General features: G+C 40.2%; 3 protein-coding genes across 3 annotated transcripts in view; 1 reads left to right on the forward strand and 2 right to left on the reverse strand.

Annotated features, from left to right (window-relative positions):
- LOC137994664 (uncharacterized WD repeat-containing protein all2124-like) overlaps positions 1 to 2,727 on the reverse strand; it is a 4,348-nt gene extending 1,621 nt beyond the window's left edge. The window contains exon 1 of the mRNA XM_068840271.1: positions 1,055 to 2,727. Coding sequence (XP_068696372.1) covers positions 1,055 to 2,699 — 1,645 coding nt within the window. The 5' untranslated portion in view covers positions 2,700 to 2,727. The remainder of the gene's footprint in view (positions 1 to 1,054) is intronic.
- Positions 2,728 to 2,835: 108 nt separating this feature from the next.
- Positions 2,836 to 17,088, forward strand: LOC137997168 (cilia- and flagella-associated protein 298-like). Its single transcript, XM_068843004.1, has 7 exons — positions 2,836 to 3,029; positions 4,396 to 4,563; positions 5,061 to 5,128; positions 5,919 to 6,077; positions 8,318 to 8,449; positions 13,625 to 13,720; positions 16,366 to 17,088. The coding sequence occupies exons 1-7, from the start codon at positions 2,891 to 2,893 to the stop codon at positions 16,471 to 16,473; spliced, it is 870 nt and encodes a 289-aa protein (XP_068699105.1). The 5' UTR covers positions 2,836 to 2,890; the 3' UTR covers positions 16,474 to 17,088.
- Positions 17,089 to 17,941: 853 nt separating this feature from the next.
- On the reverse strand, positions 17,942 to 23,799 carry LOC137997165 (uncharacterized). The gene is made up of 3 exons (XM_068842992.1): positions 23,319 to 23,799; positions 22,180 to 22,446; positions 17,942 to 20,399 (listed from the first exon to the last, which is right to left on the reverse strand). Exons 1-3 carry the CDS (start codon positions 23,506 to 23,508, stop codon positions 19,888 to 19,890), a joined length of 969 nt encoding a protein of 322 aa, XP_068699093.1. The 5' UTR covers positions 23,509 to 23,799; the 3' UTR covers positions 17,942 to 19,887.
- Positions 23,800 to 24,562: the final 763 nt, after the last annotated feature.

Genomic DNA, 24,562 nt, shown 5'->3' on the forward strand with positions numbered 1-24,562 from the left:
AGACAAGAGAACAAATTTACTGGATGACAATAAATTTTATGAAAGGGGTCTATGTCACTCTCAGACTGTTTCCCTGATTATGCTCACTCTTACATGTATGTCCAGAAATGCAGCTGATCCTATGAAAGCTCAATAGGCCACTTCGGAAAACACCATAATACTCTTCGTTTGTCCCCCCAAATTTTGCATAAGCATTGTTTCCAGTTTCTCTAGGGACTTACAATGGTCCCAAGACAAAATTTGGGGGGACAAACAAAGAGCATTATGGTATTTTCCAAAGTGGCCTATTTTGATAAAAACGGCAAAGTCTAAACACCAACAGCATGTTTACAGCAACACAAACAGTCAGGGTCAGGGATGCTTCTAGGCTTAGGGTTATCTCAGCTGTTATGTTTAACTGAGTACCTAGTATTAAAGTTCAATGGACACTTACAGTATTGTGATTCTGGAGACAAGTGATGCCTGGAAATAAGGTCGAAAAGAGTAAGGAGACACTCAGCGACCATACAGAGTATACATCTCCTCAACCCACATTTCTGTGCATCCACATATCACTTTTTATGAAATAATAGAATGATCTGCACCAAATTAGGTAAATATGATGAAAAAAAATCCAACATGCTTTTCCCTGTATTTGCATCCTAGTCCCCACCAGTTTTTGGTCCATTATTTACAACAACTTTTGAAAAGTACTTTTATAATTTACACTGTAAGCATGATGCTTACAGAAACACTTTTGCCTTAATTTCCATAATTCTTGTGAACTTTGTACCTCCTCCTTCTACATTATTGGGAAGTGATCTGTGCTACAGCTGTAGTTACATGTAACACGGCTGACATTGTTCCTAAATTAACCAAATATAATATACAATCATGTAAGCTACTAGATTTAAATGTACTGGGCTGGTTTTCTCTGCATAGTCAATTATATCAGCTAAAGCCAATTAACACAGGGTGTACATGTACCTAGACTTTTTTTTTCTGCATGTGACAAAATCATCAATCAGATGAGTGGTAACAAACAAAGGAAAAATAGAAGAATATTATAATTTACCATTGGCTGCTTTCCATACAACTGCAGTTTGGTCCTCAGATGCTGTCACAATCATGGTACCACAGGGACTCCAACACACACTCCAGACCTCAGCTGCTATCTCATGCCCATCCTTAATCATAACGTGTGCCCTGAAACTAAGCATCTCCTCAGGCTCAGGTGATTTGACTGGTACAAATTTATACATGCATAAATATCCAGTACCCAAGCCAATGGCTAAGCTAGTAAGATCTTGTGACCAAGCCATTGTCATAACACCCCCAATACAGGTCAAGGCAGTACTTGGAAATGAATCTCTTCCAGGAAGCCATCTCAGCAGGTCACCATCTAAGCAACCAATAAAAGTATATCCATTGTTGCAAGTCAGGCATCTGATGGAAGATTCATGCTTTGTTCTCAAAACAGGATTACTTTTGCCCCTCTCCCAAACTAAAACATTCCCAGAAAAGTCACCAACCAGAACCAGGTTTGAATCATCCAGTGCAATGCCACATCCAGTTACTTCAAGGAATTCTATTGTCTGGTTTGTTACAAGACTGTTTGGGAATCTTTCCTCTGGGTTGTTGAAATTCAAGGTCACATAATGAATAGACATAATTCCACCCACCCATAACTGCTTTCCAGGTACTGCCCAATTAAGGTGAATAATAGAATTGCTTGGACCGCCTTGGACCTCATTGACAAGCTCACCATTGATATTCCACCAAGAGAAAACTCCAGAGAGGTATGACGCTGCTAGGAGGTAATCACCATCCCAAAGGGCTACCTGTGCAGAACCGGTAGCTTGAAAAACAGAAATGACTGAAAGATCATCTTCATTAAGAAGGAGAAACAGTCCACCCTGGAATCCCACAGCAAAGACACTATTATGACAAGGTGAAAGGCACATCAAAGAAGACTTTGTGTCTCCCAGTGGATCTAAAGTTTGGGACTTTAAAAATGTACCATCATGCGAGTACAAATGAGCCTCACTGAAGTCGTTACGATGTCTTTGCAGAACAGCAATAACTCCATTTTCAGGTGTAAAGATTGCCATGTCGTAATAATCTTTTTGCTCCACAAATGTGGAGCTACCTTGGTTAGTTTTCGCATCAACCAGTTTCACAAGATCGTCGCCGACGTTGTTGCTTGGAAGTTTCTTAGGATTTTGCGGAGCAGCCACACTCCATTTTTCTTGAATTTCCCATCGCTTTCCATCACATTTTACAAGATTATAGACAATCATGACTGACTCCTCTCCGCCACATATTAGAAATCGGTCTCCTCTTACTGACCAATCAGCAAAATGCATCGATCCAACTCGTTCTTTAAGGCTTAGAAGTAGCTCCCAGTTTGAACTCCACAGCTTGAATTCTCCGCTGTAACAGGCTGTTAACACAACGTTTAGACGGGTGTTATGCAACATCACAGTTATCAGGTCACTATGAGCTTGAAAAGAAAACTTTCTTTGCTTTGTTTCAACATCCCAGCACGTTACAAGTGCTCCAAGTGGCGCGATATAGGATTTCTTGTCTTTCGAGTTAATGACGCTACCGGGGAAGCCGGCACATTGACGAAGAGAAGCAACCCCCCAAGAAGATTCTACCGAAAAACCAAAGATATTCTTTTGGTCAGAACTTTGCTGTGGGAACACGGAATCATTCATGTTTGAAGTGATGAAGGTGACTCTGGCACTTTTTTGGACCAAAAAACCGCATATATGCGTCATGAAATGTGACCTACTAAGATCGCAATGCATTCTCGCCTAGCTTCCTTATTTCCATAGCAACAGTGGTAGTTTTAATCCGCCATCTTTCTTCAAAACAGAGACTTAATAATATTGACTTGCCTTTTAAAATGGTAAAACTGCACTTAAAACAAGGAGACGAAAGTTTATTTCTTTACGAGACAGACTGCCAAGCAGAGTTGTCGGAACTTATACCACAGATTGTCAAAATTCAGAATGGGAGACTGAAAATTGAGCGTTTGTTTTACGGTAAGAATAATGACTCTTGGTGCGGTGGATATGAAGATAGAGCTTAAACGGGACTTCTGTTAGCCTGTTAGCTGCCTTTTAGGGACGGAAATGTTAATTACACATTTATATTAACAGCTGAAGGTAATAAATATTTAGACTTCAAACACAAGATCTCTTAGTGATGATAATTCTTAGTTTTGACTTAAGAATCTCTTTCATTTTATTCCTCTGATTAAATCTGCATTCCTTTAATGAAAGGATAATTCTAAACATAATTTTGATTTTGCTTGTGTATGTTGGTTACCTGTAACCCGACACGCAGATGCGTTTATTACCGTTGGTAGTAAATTATTGAGTGAAGTAGCCTGTTCCAGGCTCCCAGATAGTCGGGAAAACGAAAACAACTGCGTGGGAAAAGCGAGTGAGGGCTCGCACGCATTTTTTTCTCTTTCCCTACCATCTGGGAGCCTGGAACAGGCTATGAGTGAAGTGTACACATCAATTGAATATGAATATGTGACCGCGCACCGGTGGCTCAGTTGGTTGAGCACCGGGCTGCCATGCGGGAGGTCATGAGTTCGACTTCAGCCGGACCAACACTCAGGGCCTTAACCTTTGACGTCCAACCGGCCAGACTTGGTATTTTACTCTGTCTAACACCAGAGGATTTTACTCAGCAATGGGGAACCCCTGGGAGTCAATGGGTTAATCACTCACTCCCCATTAAAAATACTGAGGGGAAAGTGCTGTTACATCCACAAATGGTTAGACTTTTAAGTCTTCTTGGATAAGGACTATAAACAGAAGACCCCATCTCACAAATGTCTTTGATGTTCATAAGTTCCCTGTGGGACGTTAAAGAACCCACACACTATTCGAGACGTGTAGGGGATGAAGTTCCCGGTGTTTTGGCTGTCCTTCGTGAGTGTATGGCTGAGTGGGTAATTAGCAGGTCCACATCAGGTCCCAGTTGCTCAAACTATGGATAGCGCTATCCGCCGGATAAGTCACTATCCACTGGATAACTCAATTGGTTTAATGCCGGTGTTTAATTCCGCTGGATAGTGATTTAACCGGTGGATAGCGCTATCCATCGTTTGAACAACTGGGGCCAGCTGTATAGCTGCCAATACTGCTCGAACAAATACAATGTAAATAACAAACAAACAAACAACAAACAATATAAATGGATTCATTTGTTGACTGACTGAATGTGTACTGATTGATTGATTGATTGATTGATTGAGCTAACTAATGATCAATTACAATGTAGCTTAAAGCGGCAGCAACCCAATAAAGTAATTTTGTATACATCACGATTCAGTATTAATGTCACATCATTGTGACAGTGACTTGAATCATTCCATTGCAATACTTATTGTAGAAATGGAAGAGCTTGCAAAGCATGGAATTACACTCCCACCCAATATGCAGGGCCTAACAGAAGAACAAATCTCTGAACTCAACCTTCATGATGATTGGGAAGATGAATGCATTCCACAAGGGGGTGTCACTGAAAATAAGGATCCACTTGGAAAAAGAAATGGCAAAGGTTGGTGCAAGAGTTGAATTACTTTCAACTACATGTACTGTACATAAGAAAGAACGTGACATTCTTTTATTTTTAATAAACATTACCGGTACGTATTGTGTAAATTTGGAGATAACAGTCTCAAAAGCAATAAAAGATAATGAGTGCATCACACTGTGATGGTAGATGTACATTGTAAAACTTGTAAAATATATTTCTTTATAGTAGAGAAAATCTCAAAGACAGACCCTTCTCCATTTTCTTGTTAAGGTATTTTTAGTTAATTTTTGTGGGATGGGGTGTCTGCATTCCTGAAGGTTGGCCTTGGGGGATACAAGAGATTGTACCTCAGGAAAAGTAATTCACTTGGAGGAAATCTTCATTTTTCATTCAGTTTTAAGATTTCCAGACGAGTCAGCATACTTTGATGTGAAAATCCAGAGAGGCACAAAAAAAAAACGATTTTGTTCATGTACTGTAAGATTACAATTAATCATGTGTATGCAATGTTTTGACAGCGCCCAGTGAGAAAATGGCTGAGGTTATAAACAGAACAAGGAAAGAAGCAAAAGCAAAAATTTCTAAGGTCAGTGTAACAATAATTGTTTAGTAAACATATTTAATGTTTTGAAATCCATTTTTCAAACAGTTGCTCTGTAACCTATTTACCTGTACCAGTAAAAAGTGTGTTAGGGTTGATGGGGGGAAGGAAGGGGGGGAGGACTGTTAATTATAAAAACAGTTGTCTGATTGTGGATGCATGGTGTGGTGTGACTCAAGATCCCAGGTTCATGGGATTTGAGGCCTATCCATCCAGGTGTATAGATGAGTACTGGGCAACACACTACTGGGAGTATTAAACCATGTGATGGAGTTGCATATCCCATCCAGGGGACTCACTGAGTAGCTGTTCTGTCAGTTGCCTCATGCCAAAGAAACTGCAATGTGCTCCAGCTGTATTTGAGCTCCAGTTATCACTGTCACCACACTCCCACCACACTCCCAATCCCTGGTTCACTGGTTTGTCAGGCCTGGCTGACTGTTGCCATGTTGTTTCCTTAGACAAGAAAGTTTGCTCCAAGGAATCTCTATCCATCCAGGTGAAAAGATGGGAACCGGCATACTCCTTGGGGTAACCCTGTGATGGAGTTGAATCCCATCTAGGGTTAGAGTAGCAATACTCTCAGTTGCTTGAGACATGCCAAAGAAACTGCAATGTGCTCCAGCCAAGATTAGCCCCAAAGGCCCATGTGCAACATACCTATTCTCTGAATTACACTTGGATAATGGATAAATGTCCAGTATCATTTTTAACTGGCTACTGTTATTGAAATAGTTTAGTTTGACTGATGACAGTTGTTGTGACGGCAATGCAGGAACAAGCTGATGTCAACATCCCCCTGACTTTTGAGGTGGTTAAGGATGCACTTGATCAGATGCGGGGAGCTGTAATGATTGTGTATCCCATGGGACTGCCTCCACATGATCCAGTCAAGGAAGAGCTAGGAAACACAGAAGATCTGTCAGGTACTCAGGTGAGATGTGAGCTTCATTAATCAAATATTACCGGTACATTATAAAGTGCCCTTGAAAGCATTTACTGTATTCTTAGGTTCTGTATCGTAGATGGGTGAGGGTAAATCACGTGGGTGGGCTCGTGGGTTGTGTTTGTTTGAAGATAAAAAGTATGTATACATGATGTGTATACATGGAGGATCTCGGACCCACGACTCATGACCCACCCACCCACGCCGATTAGACATTCTCATCACAGATACATGTAATACTACGTTAACTTAATTTTCAGCTGTCCTAAATGTACATTGGATAGCCTTAGTTTAGAAGAAGAATAACTAGTGCATACACTTTTTGTCTTCCTATTTTTTAAATATTAACTTTTTTTTGTTAAAAATAATGCATATACTATGCTTCAATTTTCAAATCAGTTTACTCTTTTGAAACTGGTTTTACTTTTTTTTATTTTGAATAGGTAGAGTGTGATTTGAGTCCAATAGTGTTTGCCTTGTGAATGTTATGCTTTAAATAGAGTAATGTCTCGTTTAAGGACTTTCACGTGAAGAAATATAAAAATATACTTGTAATGTGATTGTTTTAAATACGGTGTCTTTTAGAGGTGAAAATATCCTGGGAAAAGCCCAGATTGGTCTCCTTTAGGGGTTAAATTTAAAATTTAAGTTCCCCCCCCCCCCCCCCCAACCCCCCTAGGCAGGTAATCACATGATTTCGAGTTCAATTTTGAATAAATAAGCACAGAAAGCACGAGTAAATTTTTTCAGGGAAGCGGAAACTTTGGGCGAGTGCAGTTTGTAGTCCTGCCTACTCCAAATTGTACGAGAAAAGTCGTGATTACTTATTCATAATTTATACATGAAAAAATTCGAGATGGTTTAATGAGCAGAAGCAGTGCAGCACATGTATCACGCAAAAATTGCGCCATGGATTGCGCTATCCAGGGCTCACGTTTAATTTCAAAACAAAAGAGTTAATTGGTTCTTACCAAACCCTATTGTTTCTTAGCCAATCAAAAGCGAGAATTCTGTAAGGAAATTGCACTGAATTAACTATTTTTGCAGAGTAATCTCTTTTTTGCACCTTGTTTACGAAAAACAGCAATGTTCTCAGCCAATCAGAATCGAGTAATTTTGTTATGAATAATTTATTATTAGACTTGGTTACGGATAAATTGTCAGTCTTCTGGGAAAATGCTACATCGACCTTTTAAATGTTATCTCTGACTTTCACGTGCTTCGTGGTGCTTTACTTCCAACGAATAGTTGTCTATTCTCATCCGTCTCCCTCACACCTATAGCTGAGTATGGGTACCAACAGTCTAGGAGACTACAAAACCCACGCAAGAAAAATGTTCATCCTCAAAGCGAGAACCCCAAACTAAAAACCCCATCCTAACAAAACAGAAATGTTAGGAACGGGGAAAGGCAGAAACGAAGTCTTTCAAGCGATTAAGATCTGCGTATAAAGTTGCGGAGCTGGAGGCTTTGCAAAACAGCCTGGGCTTCTTGAACAGCATTAGCTGGAACCTGAGGGTCAGGCATGGTGAAACTATCTGCACGCAGCTTCGAGAGAATAGCGTCATTCCTTTGTTTACTCCCCCTTTTATACGTGCGAGGTGAAATCGCTGAGAATAGACCATTATTGTTTGAATTCTCACGGCTGGACTGGATCTAGCATGAAATGGAGGCAAATGCGGGCAAATCTTTTCACACAAAAATTAATTGGTCCGCATTAGCCTCCATTTCATGCCAGATCCAATCCAGCCATGAGAATTCGAAAATGGTCTATTGTCAACCTCATTGCCAATTTCATTGCCAACTGCCAATAAAATGTACGTGATGAACAAGTGAAATGCCGATCGGTTGGCTCAGTTGGTTGAGCATCTGACTAGCGGGAGGTCTTCATCAGTTCGACTCGGGCCGGACCAATACTCAGAGTTTTTAAATAACTGAGGATAAAGTACTGCCTTTGTATTATTACATCCTCAAATGGTGAGACTCTTCAGTCTTCTCCGATGAGGATTTTTTCCCATAGGCCCCGTCTCACAACCCTTGTTCATAAACTCTGCGAGACGTCAAAGGTCCCACACACTGTTCGATAAGAGTGGGGCACGTCATTCTTGGTGTTGTGGTCTGTCCTGAATGTGTCCCCAATTAGCGCCATAAGGCGCTACACTGTAGAACGCCTAGACTCGTGAATTAAGTTTGTGATTGATTGGTTGTGGGTTTTTGTGAACTTTTAGGCGTCCCTCGCAGTTTTAGACGAAAACGCAGCTCAACTATGGTGGGCTGGCAAGGAGCTCCAACGAGGGAAGAAACTTCAAGACTACATCGGAAAAAATGAGAAGACTAAACTCATTTGCAAGCTTCAGAAGGTGATGGTCATGAGCATAACTCACTTACATTGTATCATTTTCAGTACGTGTAGCACCAATTATTTTCTTGTCGGCAGAGTCAAACACCTCACTTAATCCTACCACAGTAGCTGTCCCTTTCACTAATAGAATTTAGTCTTATCCGGATTAAAGGCATTGGCAACATTTTCATGTAAATTTTGTTGACACTTAAACATCCAAAGGCATACACGGTCGAGAAATCGAAGTTGCTCTTGCAAGGATCAAATCTACTTAAGTCGTGTAGAAGATTTTGGCTCACCTACTGTAAGAAGGGTTATGATGTGCGCGACACTCAAATTTTGAGGGGACCTACCAATCTCGACCCCAGAGCACTTCTCTTTTGTGCTTGCCTGAGGGAGAGAAGAGCTGTGGGGAACCATGAAACAAGGTGTCTTCTCATTGGTTTTCGTTACGAACAATAAAAAGCGTATTAGTGTACTCATGTTAGCACGAGGAGTGAGCAGGCGCTGCAAGGTTCAAATAGCCAATTTTTGGCTATACGAACCCTACGGCACATGTCCTCCTACATAGAGTTTCAAAGAGCCTCGGGTCATATCCGAGGCTCTGGTGACGAGAATGGGGGACCTACATGTAAAGGGCAAAATGTGTTTATAGGGTTAGGGTTAGCCATAGGTGGAAAGATTAACAGCATTATCACTGTATTAAATTATTGTTTCGTGACGATTCAATGCGAGTAATTGGATGCACGCCCAATTTTGACAACTAGCACGAAGTTTCTCAAAGTTTCCCTTAAGGTCTAAGGATTTGCTAGGCCCATTTCCAACAGTAACGTAAGGGTAAAGGTTAGCTTAGAGTAAATGCAGCTGTTTATCCTTACTTGGGGATAAGCACTTGGGGGGTTATTTGTCTGCATTCCGACCGAGACACGAGTGATGTTGAAGTTGGGGAGAAGAGCAAGGGGACTCTTCGTGACGCTTATTGAAATCCGCGTGCATTAGGGACATTTGTGATGTAAATTTTAATGCAAGATGTCCCCAAACTACCCCCAATGTACTGTGATTCATCCCCAAGGGTCGAGTTGGAGGGGGGGGGGGGGGGGGGCAAACATCATAACTTCTTACACTGTAAATAATGGACTTTAGTATATACTCTCACTCAGTGATCTTGGTGTTTCAAGCAATCTGATTGGTTCGCTATCTCGGAGTAATTGAGCATTATTCACTCCCTACGGAGTGAATAATGGTAGATCCAAACAAAACAAAACGGCCGGCGTAAACTCGCCAGCATTTATGAATCGGAAATATTGAGAATACAAGCTGATGCTGTGCTACAGAAGACAAAGAAGGCCACAAAATTTGGCCTGAAAGTTTTTAAAGGTAAGAGAAGAGTTCATACTTTTGCCAACCAGTGTTTGACTTCGTTTTTCCAGATAATTATTGCTGAAAATTAAACAATCTTCACGCCAACAATTTGTTTCACTCAGAGTAATTCTCTCTTGTAGGACTGGTCGCCCACGAAAACAAATTTCTTAGTGAAATCGAGGAATAAAAAAAATGTTTAAGAAAGTTCCACATGGTTGCAAGGAAATAAGACGGGTCATTTTACAACAAACGAACGGTCACCTCAATTAGAGCCACCATTTCAGAGGTGGATCCTGTACCAACTGCACTTTCAATTTCCATTTCAAATGAACCTCAAAAACTTTGATCGAACGGTGAAAATGCAATTGCTGATTTAAACTGTGCTAAATGACCATTTTGCTGTTTGTGACGAGGATTTTAACGAAGGTTATTTAGATTTGCCATGTTTGAAGCTTCTGTAAACACTTTCGCCCATGCTTTGTGCTGCTTGCACGCTTTCTCCGCATGAATTGAAATTGTAATTAAATCGACTTTGGATGGTTTTTTCTGCAATTGTTGTTGAGATCACTTCGTGAGTATATACTAAAACAACTAATCTTTTCAATCTCGGTGAAAAGTGGCAGAATATTTACCTCGCCGCTTTGCGGCTCGGTAAATATTCTACCACGATTCACCTCGATTTCAAAGAATAACTGTTAATTATTTTACGTCCCATGCGGCCCTACTGAGGCAATCCTATATAGAGATTTCCATAGCAAGGTGTCTTGAGCGAGTCTGCAGAGATTGACGTGAGTCGGTCCGGAAAAACGCTTTCCCCAACATTCTCGTTCCCAGAGCTGCGATCCTCTTGGTCAGCGCCGCGGATCGAGAGCTCTTGCTGGTTCCAATAGGCCATTTCCGAGTTGCTGTTTGCCTCGGTTTCAAAGTGAGTCTTGGTGCGCAACTATTGTAAGGGAAATGAGTTTGTTTTGCATAAGAATACGCAACTCATTTCCATTCGAATGGTTGTGCACCAGAACTCGCTTTGAAACCGAGGCAATCAGTAACTCGGAAATGGGCTATTCAACATAGCCTGAGAGCAAGCTCTCCGTTGGGGTCTCGCACGAGATTTTCGGGCGCAAGCGGTGGATCGCGCCCCAAGCCTCTCACGGCTCGCTTCGCTATACGCACGCGATCCACCGCTTGCGCCCGAAAATCTCGTGCGAGACGCCAACGGAGAGCTTGCTCGCAGGCTAAATTCAACAGTCCGTGATTCACGGACTTGCGGTCGTTCTGCGCAGTCTTGACTTTTTTTCAAAATGGTGGACCAAGCCAAATCGATCTCTTCCACGAGGCGTTAAATTATGGAATGGAAGTTCTAGATTTAAGCAACGTCACATTGAAAGAAAGTAATACGAGGGTTTGAAGCTATCTAATAATAATGCGTAAGTAAACAACATTTGAAATTAACATTTTATATAAGTGTAGGTATACCATGATTTGTAGTGATATTTGGCATAAATACCTCGATTGATATTTCGAAATTGTTATAGATAATTTCACGAGCCGTTAGGAAAATACATACAAAATTGAGGAGCAATATCACTCTCTTTGCGGTGAATGTTGATATCCTTAAGGATAACTGCCTTTACTGCATCTCTAAAAGCCATGTCTTCCATCGCAATGTTTCAAACTCTGCTGAGGTTTTGCTCCAGTATTCATAATTTTTGACATTTCTTTGATAGATTCACTATTTTTATTCAGCATATTGCTATCTTAAACCTTAAGGGGGAGGGGGAAAGCAAGAAAGAACAAAAAGTTATAACAGTTATCAAATTATATAAAGTACCATTCATAATTTTAATGCGAATTTTAAAAATAGTTGGGCATAAATACATTATTATTCATGGTCTTCATCTTCATTTTGTTGGTTTGAGCAAAGTTATTGAAACTAATAAGATAAATGATTAACTTTGTTGTTCTAAAAGTTATGATAATATTATTAGTAACAGTAACAGTTACACAGTATTTTGCATGTGAGTATCATAGCACACTATCAAATTTTTAATTTTGAGACAAAGATGTTTCCATATAAAATTATTAATATTGTGAAATAAAAATATTAAACTTTACTTAAACTGGTCTATAAGCAAAACTGACAGAAACTGTATGGTCCATTTCTTGAACTCAAAACCATGTAAGGGCGTGTCAATGCTGAAAAACAAAGTAGCCTTTTGTTTCAATGAAGTTGCAAACTTGTGTCATACAGTACAAGTAGCTCTGTATTCTATATAAGAATAAGAGGCTTGCTGTACATATAATTGAAATACCAGTAATATGCCTTAATTACCACCAGTTTAAACGAAAGCTGTAACAGAACAAACCTATTAGTATATCACACAATAAAATATAACTTTTTGATTGGTTGCTTCATCTTAAGAGGAGCAATTCACGAAGGCAGTTTTCTTTGTTAAGCACTGGCCATTGAAGCAGATTCAGCCAAGCCTTTGCCTGTGTATGAATCTTGCAAAATCCCACCGCAGAGAGACAGCCTGCTTTCAGGCCAGCAAAAATAGTCCGAAATGCATGTGGGGCTTCTTTTGGGTTCTCAGCTTTCAGAAGATTATACACCTTATTCCAAAATGGCCGCCATTTAGATATTCTTTTGTTTTTATTCAAATTAGACCTTGATGCCTCGTTCAAGACAAAATATTCGGTTGAATTTTTAGCTCAAGAACGAGTCATGAAGGGCTAATTTGAATAAAACCAAAAGAATATTTAAATGACGGCCATTTTGGAATAAGGTCTATTATGGTCATAGAAAATTGGGTGCCTATCAGTTAACTGTCACATCACTGTTTTGGGTTACTTGTATGATTTTCTTACACCTAATGCAAACTGGACATGGAAGGAATCAACTTTCAACTTTAATGCGATATTGCACAAAACTTACAAATTGCATTATAGCAATAAGAGAATGTAACTAAGAAGGTACGCAAGAACTGGGTCAGCTATTGGCTTAATCTTTTCTTTCTCACCACGGACATATTCAAAATCAAAATCGCTGCTCGCACAGAGATACTGTCAAAGTACGGAGTCAAGGCTTTGCATTGTTGAACACATGAACAATTAGACTGTATTAAAACACATGAGTCGATCTTAATCAAAAAACCTACGCAACATATAACCGGCTGACCTTTCTCCTTTTTTTCTTGCGTCCCACACCTGGTGAAGGACGGGCTCTGTTGCATAAACTTCTCTTTTTTAGATCGGATAACTGCCTCCTGCTGAGCTTTCGAATGAACTACCGTCTTCACAAACTCCTGAAATGTTGCGACAGTAAAGGTAAAAAGTTCTACGTATTCGCGATGGTAAATCATCGTCGACAGAAGTTTTCAAAACTCTTCTCAATCCCGTACGATTCCTTCCCTAAGTGACTTTCACTAAATAAATCCAAAGTGTGGTTGTTACTAATAATATTTCCGTTGCAAGTACGGCAAACAGAAAACAGAGTCCTTCGGCCATTCTCTTCCGGTTAGCATTTTTTATTGTGTTCCCATCTGACCAATCAGTGACGAGAACGGATTGGAACCAGCCAGAGCTCTCGATCCGCGGCGCTGGCCAAGAGGACTGCTCGGGCAAAACCCAAACTTTTTCGTAGTCAAATGAAATAACACTTATTGACTGGCTAATTCGCGCCGGACGGGAAAATATCTGGCTCTCCTTTTGCGGCTCATGGATAGAATGCATGCGCCACGTCTTCGAATATTTTCACGTCCGGCCTGACCCAACTCATTCAATAAGTACAATACAGTATTTCAGTATTTCACCTGTTTGTATTATTGTGATGCAGAAGGGACAGGGACCACCGGGCAGGGAGCCAGTGTTCAGTGAAGAGCAAAGGAAACAGATGATGGCTTATGCTTATAGAAAACAAGAGGAGCTAAAGGTACATCCCTGCTGTCTGTAATCAAAGAGATGTCAGGGGCGTTTTGGTTTTTCCGCTTTTATAAAGTAATACATTGAGGCTTAACCATAGATGTCTGGGCTCGAGAGGGTCGTTCTTCAATATTATTATCACTTAATTAGGCATTGCGGCGAATTTTGCGGGCTAAATGTATTTTAGCCCACTGAAATACACCATTAAAAAGTATGAAATTGTGCAATTGTACAATTAATTTCAACACTTACAAATAAGCTTTATGGAACTTTCCTTTCATCTCGTACAATTTTTGATAACTCAAATGGCAAGATTGTTTAATTTCTAACCAGCTTTGCTTGATGGTGTATTTTCGTTGCGGGAAAATAAAAGCCATTCAACTTGTAAACACTCGCGTGATTGTTCAGACTGTTTCGTTGTCTTTTTTAAAGTATGTATTTTCTCAATGCCTTCCAAAGTGATAATAATAGTAATACAGTTAATGTTCTCGGGCATCAATATATCTTGGGCCCTTCTCAGAGCTCATTGTAACCCTCGCCTAACGGCTCGGGCTAAAATGAGTCTGCGTCGGGCTCAAAACATATTTATGTCCGCAAACATAAACTTGGTTTTCAGTCACGTTATGAGACTTCCATGTTGGTGCACAAAACAATAGCAAATTATGGCTCATGTTCCCAAAATAATTTAATTCTCTATTGTTCTGTACACTATCATGGCCGCTGTGACGCCAGGTGAAAACCATCTATTGTTTTAGTCTACGGACCTGTTAAAATATAGGACAGATCATCACTTATTGAACAAGTTTTAAGAGACGGGTTGTCTGGAAAGACTTTCCAAAGGAGGATATCATTACATGTACAGACATTGTATGCAGCACTCTTGCCTTTTTGGGGCCGCATGGGCATTCGAAAGCGTGACGTCACGTAACGTAATCCAAGTGTTTATCATCGAAGCCAACCTGGCGTTTATTCTCAATAGACCTCTTGAGCTTGTACGTTTTGCTTTCCCATTTCAGACCACGTGATGTTATTCAAGGGAACAGTTTCTTATGCACGTGCATATATACGCGTAACGTATGAAAAAACAAAAGGAAAATTCCCTTGGGAACATCATGTGGTCTGAAATGTAAAACACAACGTACAAGCTAAAGAGGTCAATTAATTTCCTTAATATGTCAATGGACTAGAAAATTTCCGACTTATTAAAGTTCAGTCGCCACGAAGGTGGTCTTTTTAAAGACGAAGAAGCAATATAAAAGGCGTGGCACATGTAGGCACATGCCGATGATTTGTTAATCGTGGACGCATACAAAGCTCTGTGATAACTTGAGCGAGGAAAGAAGCCCCTAACGCCAATAATGTGTCCATAAGATAAGATGTTATTTGTCGTTCTTATTTTAAGGTGATTCCCTAGTATTGCACTGCTCATCCTGTTCTGCGCATAACACAGCGTTGGCCACGTTCGTATTCAGGCATAGCTACGAGGCTTTATGGTCAAATTTCACGGCTCAGTTCTGTTTTCTTTGTCTCACAAATCTCAAGGGAGATTTCTAAACAAAAAAGAAATAATTTAACCATAAAGACTCGTAGCCATGTGTGAAAAGCGATATATCAAACGAGGCCAAAAACGTTTCAAAATGGCGACTTTTCGTGCGGGAAAGCTCGCTAGAAACACGAATCGCCGTTTACAGAGCACAGCAGTAAAGAGCAGAATGGAAAACTTTCAGACTCTCGCAAAAAAAAAAAAATCGAGCAATAGCCTTGCTGATGCTTAAGCGTCATTTCAGTCCGAGAGTGAAAATGAAACCGCGCTATCGGGGAGACATGTTGTCGAGGGGTTGAGTTCGGTTTGCTTTCCCTCTTCTTCTAAATGAGGTTGGTGACCTATCTGTTTTTTGGCATAATTTTATTCTCTTACTCCTCCTCTTTGGGCTGTAAGACTTTAAAAAATGTACGTCAGAAAAAATGTTACCGGGAAAAAAAGTATTCGTAGCGATACTCGTCCCAAGGAATATTTGTCTTTTGATGACGTATGCCTGTGCCGTAAAACAAACATTAAATTATTCGTTTTGAACAATACAATACACCTGTTTTGTTATTTCAAGAATTACATCAAAGCCGTGCTTCCAATTCCTGCAAAACGTAGCGTAAACCGATGGAACAAATTTGTCCTTGACAGATGAAGTCGCAATGATTAAATGAGTAACTTGAGCAAGTTATATCTCCCAAACGAGATTGATGACCTATTTTCTTAATTGTACATTTCGAGTCACCATAATGTAGAGAGCAATCTTCAATTACTAAGGAATCACCTTAAACTTCCCAGTCATTTTCCTCGCCCTGGAAATATCTTTCTTGGTTTTCGTCTCTGTGTTGATGTTTGTTGATCGCCATCTTGGATTATTAGTCGTGCTTGAATGAATTCAAACAAAAACGAGCTTGAAACGACCTCTTTTAATGTTCGCCTTCGAGTTTAATTGAACAGTTTGAGGCGATTACCTCTTGCAATTTATTAGTAAGAAAGTACACAGTCAGATGGTCGACGGGACTTGGAGAAGCTGCGTATATGCACAGAGCGGTTTTGTTGAATTCATGTTGGATGTAGGGGTTTGCAAAGTAACCGATTTCAACAACTGGTAATGTTTTTCGTCATAGAAGTTGGAAGCAGACGGAGATGACAGTTACCTGAACTCGGGCTGGGCGGATCCCCAGGCGCTCAAAAGACAGTTTCATGGCGTTGGCAACGTGAAGTGGAGGCCTTAGAAACAATCTTCAAGTGGACCTCGATATAAGTCTGAAACGGTGGTTGTTTCCTTTATCCTTATGGTGGTTTGAAGTTAAAGGAAACGATTGACAATTCAGTCTTCCTGCATAGAAGAGAGAGAGAGGACCTGCATATTCAATCGTAAATATCCTTGCTATTTCACAAGCGTGCAAACCACTACTCCACCACGTCATGAATATCAGGTTATCTTTGAGAATGACGGCGTTGAAATATCGACGACTTTAGCAGGAAAAGACCTGTCTTCATGTCTCCAGCATGATCTGATCATGATTATTGAATTTCACATATCCAACACGTGGCTCAACTGGCAATTCCTGGTAATCCGTGGGAAGTTTGGAAATTGCCACTGCTTGCAAGGATCTCTTGCCGGTGTTCAAGCTGCAGTCTCCTATAGTTACCATGCTCTTAATTGCAATGTACAGTTAAATTGTTGAAGAACTATCGTTCAAACCAAAAACACCCAACAGAACTTGAAAGTGAAGTTTTATTTCCAAAATAGTCGCTAAAAAATAACCATCTCTACTCATTAAATGGAAACATGCAAAGACCTATGTTAATAACGAGCAATTAAAAATCTATTTCACAAGCGTTAACTGACCAATCCTTAGGTATAGCATTTGAATTAACTCAGTACCCAACTAGATGTCATTACTTAACCCTGCTGGCTTTTTTTTTTTTTCAGTGAAATTTCATTCCCTTGTATAACGCTAATAAGAGAATTTCTCCAAATATATGTGCTGCATCACTCCCTGTGATACTCTTTCGTGATTCAGAAGTATGAAAATTACCGACAGCTTGTTCACTGGAGATTGAGAAACTTTGAAAGGAAGTTCATTGCGATTTTGAAACGTGCACGAGAGAGTTCACGGTGTTCGCCAGCTTTTTCGTGGAAGGTTGAAACGAAGCGGTTGTGATTATAGATCTACGGAGCGGTTTTTATTCGTGCTCAAGTGATTAAAGATCTACGACGGTGACGTCAGCGAAACCTTTTGGAGAACTGCAGTTTTTCTCTTATCAAAACTTCAATTTTTATCGGAGAGATTTAGCATCGCATGATGAAGTTCTTTTAATCTAAGTTGTCTCTCTTGCTTTCAAAAAGTTGGTATACCTATGGATAACATGCAAGGAAGCGGCTAAAATGAACACTTTTCTTTGATTTTGTGGCAAAACCGCAAATTTCAGCCTGATGTTTGCCGTTAACGCAATGCTAAATCTCTTTATTGAACGTCAGAACCTAGCCAAACTACTTATAAACTGAATTTGCGGAAACGCGGAAATTCCGTAAGGTACAAACGTTCCACACTTGCTTACAGACCAATTGTTGTCCTTTTCTCAATACATCTTTTTTGTGGGCCTGGTTTTCGCTGCCACGGTCTCCATCGTAGATCGATCGTAAGATCTCTTCTAAAAGACTACATGTATACTATATACCTTTTGTACAATGTGACAAGGAGAACGTTCCTCAAAAGTAAGTAAAAGCTATTGGTGAAACAAGAATTCACCTCCTCTTCTAAACAGCTTGTCTTCTACCACTTTGTTAAGGTACAGAGGCACAAAGTAATCTTTAAGTTCTATGTCTTCAAACTTCTTCCGGACCCTTCTTCCTTTTGAAAGTAAGGGGGATGATCACTTAGGGATCCGCAAATACACCCGAAATTTCTTTATGCTTCTGAGAATCACACGCTTAAATCGGATGAGTAACCCCAATTATGTGTGTAAATTTTTCCCCATCGCCTTTTACAAAGCAAGTAAAGTCATCTCCTTTTTAGTCAATATAGAGTTCATGCTTGATAGATAATAAGGTTTACATACGCTTAATAAAGCATGTTCAATAACTGTAACAGAGACCTCAATTTTAGCCCCCGTCAATTCGACATACACCTCTAAAACCTCTGCGAAGCCCCTTTCCATCCGAAAAGGGGAATCAACGCCTTTTTTCTAGTCTTATTTAAAAGTACCTTTCAGAGAGCAGAGGGTTCAAGAGGCAAGCATCTCCGTTACATCTGCTATGAACACATTCTTTGACTTAACTAATTACTTAAAAAACAAAAAACATGTAACCTTCAGTTTGTGTTTGTTTTTAGCACGTTGAAATAAAAAAGGGAAGGGGGCAAATGCAATACAATGAGTGCCAATGTAAGGTTGAAAATTGTTTGCGTTGCATCTCTTATCTGTTCAGGTAAGGCAAAATAGCGTCGGCAGCTATCAAGTCAGGAGCAGACTGCGAGACGTCTTGGGTTCAAAATCCAATGAGGTTTTTCGCAAAGTTTTATACCCCCTTCACACCAACAAGACCTGTTTAATTAACCTGGGTTTGACAAAATGAAAATCGCTCACACAAAAATGTTGGAATGGCTTTTGCATGAGATTCAGGCGAGTTGCAACAAATGATTTGATCTGTGCTATAAAATCTGTAGTCGACAAAAATCAATATACATGATTTAAAAAGAAAACACTTGGAAACCGTGATTAACTAAACATCTTCAAAACATGGTTAAGGCTTGGTGTGAACGGTGCATTAGAATGTTCTCGCTGGTATAATACGCTACCTCAGTTTTACAAAGAACAGTTTTGGCCTGTTTCAAATAAAAGAAAACATAGGATATATAATGCAAGCATTTCAAAATAAAAGCATATGTCTTGGTCGGTCATAAATCATGAAATGATACACATGTATTTAAACGTATCGTCAAAATATAGAAATAAAAATAAGTTAAACCTTTCATAAACTAATAACCGATATGCATGCAAGTAGAGTGGAAGTACTAGCTTATTTTCCCACCCTCATATTTCATAAGGGATTGTCTCACAAATGAGGAGTGGTTATACGAAAGATTGTTTCTTTTCGCTTTGCGCCGTTTTTCAGGTCAATACATGAAGAAGCCCTCTTGCAGAACAAATGTTCCCTGCAAGTAGCAGAGACGTGTGCCGTTGGCATTGATTGAAACTAAATCTCTGTCGAGTCGCCTATGCACAGTCACGATTTCCATTTCACATTGACCTTTCTTTACTGATCCTTTTATATTAATAGCACCCCAGGGCGAGGCCCTGCGTCTTGATAGGGGTCATTCCCTTCGAGAACATTGACGAAGTGGCAGTGCCAAATAATGAATTAGTTTCCCCTTTTTTGTTTGCCGTTCCTCGAGGCGCACTCCTGCAAGAACTGAAGGAGATAAAGCGAAGGAGATTAAACGCAATGGCCAGGCAGTGCCAAATAATGAATTAGCTTCCCCTTTTTTGTTCGCCGTTCCTCGAGGCGCACTCCTGCATGAACTGAAGGAGATTAAGCGCGAAGCAGTAACGCATCCTAATGACACACGATGCTTGCCGAGTGTCGAGATCAGACACCAAATCACCCGGCATGACACTTAACAATCAATTTTAAGACCATTTTACGTAGCAACTGGGGGAGACGCGGCAAGCATTAACGCTCCTTGTTGGCATGTGCATTGTTTGTTGCTCATTCCCGAAGAATCGTATTTACTGTCTCTACTTTCACTTGTCGAAATAACCGAAGGAGTGTCGCAAGTCGAAAACTGCTTTCTAATCGATATCTGATCGTCACTTCCGATACCATTTTGGCTATTGTAAAATCGGACTATTTCCGAGAGGTAGCCGAGATCTTCACTGCCTGACTGATTGGGGTCGTTGTTGTCAATGATGATGATATCTCCCGGATTGACGTTGATTTCTTTTGTTTCATCGTCGCTGCCTTGTATTTCTATTGTGACGCTCTTGATTTTATTTCCTTCGTCACCTTGGTCAGACTTTTTTCTCTTCCTAACAAATTTTCTCTTCCTGCGATGTTTCTTGCAGAGGTGGAGGACTATAAGGAAGACAATTAAGCCAACTGTGGCACCGGCTACTGAAGACAAAAACGCGACCAAGGTGCGCCGTGGACTGTCTGTAAAAGGTAATTAAGAAACACAAATTTAAGCATTACCAAGTCAAGAAGTGGGGGAAGATGTACCTGTAATTCCATCAGTTTTCTGTGTGTCTGTCCTCCCCGAAGCAGTCTTGCTTCTTTCTTTTTTTCTTTGAAATGGAAGACCAAATTCCTGCCATGTATTCCTATGTCAGTGCGGCGAGTTTTTTTTTTCCGAAGGAATTCGCGTACTATAATCTCTTTCAACCCCTTGATACAGGATGATACGATTCCTAGGAATGCGACTGACTCTTCCACGTTTAACTGCGAATTTAAGTCAACAAAAAACCTGTCTTGGATAGTCGCGGACCCATTACTCCATTCGTTCCCTTCTCGTATGGCTTAGTTTACAGAATAAACTATCAAAGAGATTTGTATAGTGCTCGAAACCTGGACGTTAGCCTTTGTCATGAAAATGACCCCCACAAGAAAAGTGAAAAATCTTTGACCAGGGTTGGTTACCTTCTGATTAGAGCTGGAAGGCCAGACGGGGGCAGGCCTTGGGTATTTCAAATCTTAACTGGAAGCAATTGATCATGTACAACTAGACTGAAATGGTAACTTAAGTTGGCTGTGCCTTTCTGGATAACGACATGAAAGGGTAATTTGTAGTATAAGAAATTCAATCCAATTCCTATTGCTTCTGAATGTTAAGTACCTTATCCACTGAATCCTCCTACCTTAATATCCTTCTTTAGATATAACATATCGAACATAAACATAGTTTTAAGTGTCTTCATCGGGGGGAATATATAGGACTATACTTCAATCAAGAAACCTCTAGGAAATAGATGTTTTTCACCTAACGTCACAGCAGCCATGTTTGTGTACAGAACAATAGAGAAAAAAGTCTTGGGAATTTGACTCTTTTATAATGCAAAACATGAGCCGTAATTTGCTACTGTTTTGTACACAAACATGGCCGTCTCATCACGTGATTGAAAACCATCTATACCCTTTGTTCCTTTTTAACCACGTTCTAGTTTTCCAGTGGTTCTATTTTAAACAGGAAGTCTTGGTTCATTCACAGGTTCGTTGTTAAAGTTTAAAATATTTAAAAATTTAATCTTTCCTATTGGTTTCGTTTTATATTAAAAGTAAGACACGCTGAATCGTGGCATAGTAGAGAGACATGCATGTAAGCTTTACACTTAGACCTAAGCAAGGCTTGTCAAATTAAACGCACCAAATAAATATTTGGTTTTAAAAACCCGATAATATTTAACTTAACTCAAAGTTTAGAATGCGTTTGATCAAATTCATCATGAAGTATTAATTTTTTTCGATTAGCGCTTCGATAACTGACTCTTTAATTTCATTACTGCTCATCAAGGAAAACAGCGTAGAGAAAAAACATTTTATACGGAGAGAAAGCTTTCTTTGCAGCAGAACAACTGCACCATTCTCTTCTCAGACTCTTGTCTTTGAGGTCACAAATGCATGAAATATTTATAGCTTCGATACTAATCACGCGTTTTCAGTTTACTTCGAATAATTTGAAAAAGACGAAATGTTACCAATGAATGAGTTACGTTAGCGCATTATTGAAGTTTAGACACAACATGCGTACGTATCCCTACTTTGCCACCCTGGCTCTGACGTCAAAGTCACTCGACTTGTTCATGTGCAGATGTTGATGCACCTGCTTTGATTCAAGTGACTGAAACGCCATTGTGCAAGTCGTTCTTCAGCGTACCTTTTATGAACCTGTATATGAAGTACAGACGTCGCAGAAGGGCCATAATGACCCCCTCCTCACCTCCGCTACCCGACGCCTTGGCTTGTGGGGCCTTTGGAGGTGTTTCCGTGCTCGTGAGCTCAGTTCTCCTGGTGGTCACTTTCAGAACCCGGGCACCAGTTACCGTGGTACTCGCAGTTAAGTTACTTGTCTTGTTCGTCAGTGACTTTCCACTGGTGCTCTTGCTTGTCGATGCTAGTTTGTCGACTGTTACAGTTGAGGTCCTTTCCGTTGTCATAGCTGTGGTTCTCAAGAGCTCCGTTGTAAATGTCGGATTTGGTCGTGGAACTGTTAAATTACAGAGTTCAGTTAGAAATAAAAGAATCTGTAAAAATTGAACCCGAACGATCAGTTTGTCTTAAGTGTATGATGGATTCAAACCTTTCTTTACACTTGGCATACTTATAACATGAGACGCCGGTGCCAGCCGGGCATAAAACTTATCAAAAACATTTTAGAGTGAACATAACCATCCTTGTTATATGGACGGGAGTGTTTTACCAGGAATTAGCCACGCGTAGAATCATTACGACCACTACTTCCGGGAACCGAGTGGCGTATTTTTCGTATGTGGTCATCTTGCGCAATGACGTCGCGATCCCCGCCTTTTTCCAGCATTATTTCTTGTTTGTAGTAATACTCAGTGGTTGTATTAATTAAAGCCTGCTTTTCAATCCCTACCATGTATATTTATTTTCTATATAATAAAAGAAAATTACAAGGTGGCGAGAAGTTATTAAGGAGTTTAAAAAACCACGTGTAATATCCTTATAGATCACAAAGAAGCTAATCGAAACAGTAATCGAAAACACTCCTAGTTCACACTGTTCTTACACAATCACTCGTCCTATGCCCACTCGTTTGCTGCCCTCACTCCTGAGATATTGTTCTTGCCACTCAAACATAAATTCATATCTTATCGCCACCGTGTAATATTCTTTGCATTCGCAAAAGCAGAAGAAAGATTTGAAAGCAGAATTTTAACTTATTGTCCACTTGTCAAAAAAAGATGAAGTACTTTGCACTTATATAGTATAATGGAGCAATTTAATGCCTAGCAAGTTGAACATCTTGAGTTTTCTTATCAGCCATGGAGAATTGGAATCTATAGAGGTGGGGAGGTAATAAAGAAGAATAAAAACTTCATAATAAAGACTCACCACAGTCGTATATGACTTCCAGGTACTTGAATGTTCCAGGGCAAGGGTCCCCAAATGTTGCATCATTTGCCCTTACAAGACACTTAGGCCGGTTGGAACATCTTGTGGCGATTTTTAAAAGGACCTTGTCAGCCCGGCAAGAGAGAGTGGTAATATTCTCACTTGGACAGATGGAGGAGCCAGGTTCCATACGCCCATAGTTTGCCTTGTATATCCGGATGACGCTGTAACCGTCGCATTCCAGGCGTAGCCTCCTACCTTCACAAGCATGCTTTGATTTGACTGCATCGGTCCCTGGTTTTATAAAAACAACTGCATGTATACTAACATGGAAGGAACACCGCCCTAGTATAACACACTTATGTATCAGGAATGTACCAGGAGGTTCATAACTCCTAAGCAAATGTTAGGAGGCAGAGTCACATTGATGACGATTTCGAAAGAACAGGTGCTGCAAAAAGGCCATTTCCAATTTTCGAATTCCTAGAGACAATGAAGGGTTGCATAACAAATGCAGATCCCAGTGAAATCATAAGCTAAAGCGCACTCATCATGACTGACATGTAAGCTTATGCTGTCGGATTCGGGAATTTTCTAGAATATTCTATGAATTTGTTCTAGGAGCAGTTCCTGATACTGTGACTCATATAAGGAATCAAGAAAAATATGAATCAAAGACAATCAAACCAAACGAAGCAATGAGTGCAATGTTCCATAGCGTGGCTGGCTATCGTTACATCGTCTCGGTGGCGTACCTAACTTCAATTTTCAAATTGCGTGCAAGGGCGAAAATTTTTGTGATGGTAATCATCTTTAGTTTATCGTCTTTACTTCGTTTGGTCTCATAAGAAAGAGATCACTCTCAGGCTCATTTTGTGGTAGAAGCCGGTTCCCATTGTACGAAAAAAGAAGCTCTTTTGTGGACTTTAATTTAATTCTTCCGTTCTCTATGGCCTTAAAAGAAAGGTTCCGTTGCAGACATCAGACCCCTGTTGCTCAAAGGCTGGTTAACTTATTTATTAAAATAATTCAGCGGGTATGTCACAGCCTTCAAGGTTACCGTCGTCTGGGTGAAAGAAGTCCTGAGAACGACTATTGGCAGTCAGTGAGGCAACACTCAATATTTTGTGCAAATTGGAACCGATAGTAACTAATCCACCGAGCCTTAAACAACTGGAGCCAGATGGCTGCTTGGTACAGAAGTGTTTTGAACATGACCGTTCGCTAGGAGTATGCCGGGACAA

This window comes from Montipora foliosa, chromosome 3 (genome assembly GCF_036669935.1).
Source record: "Montipora foliosa isolate CH-2021 chromosome 3, ASM3666993v2, whole genome shotgun sequence".
Taxonomy (NCBI): Eukaryota; Metazoa; Cnidaria; class Anthozoa; order Scleractinia; family Acroporidae; genus Montipora; species Montipora foliosa.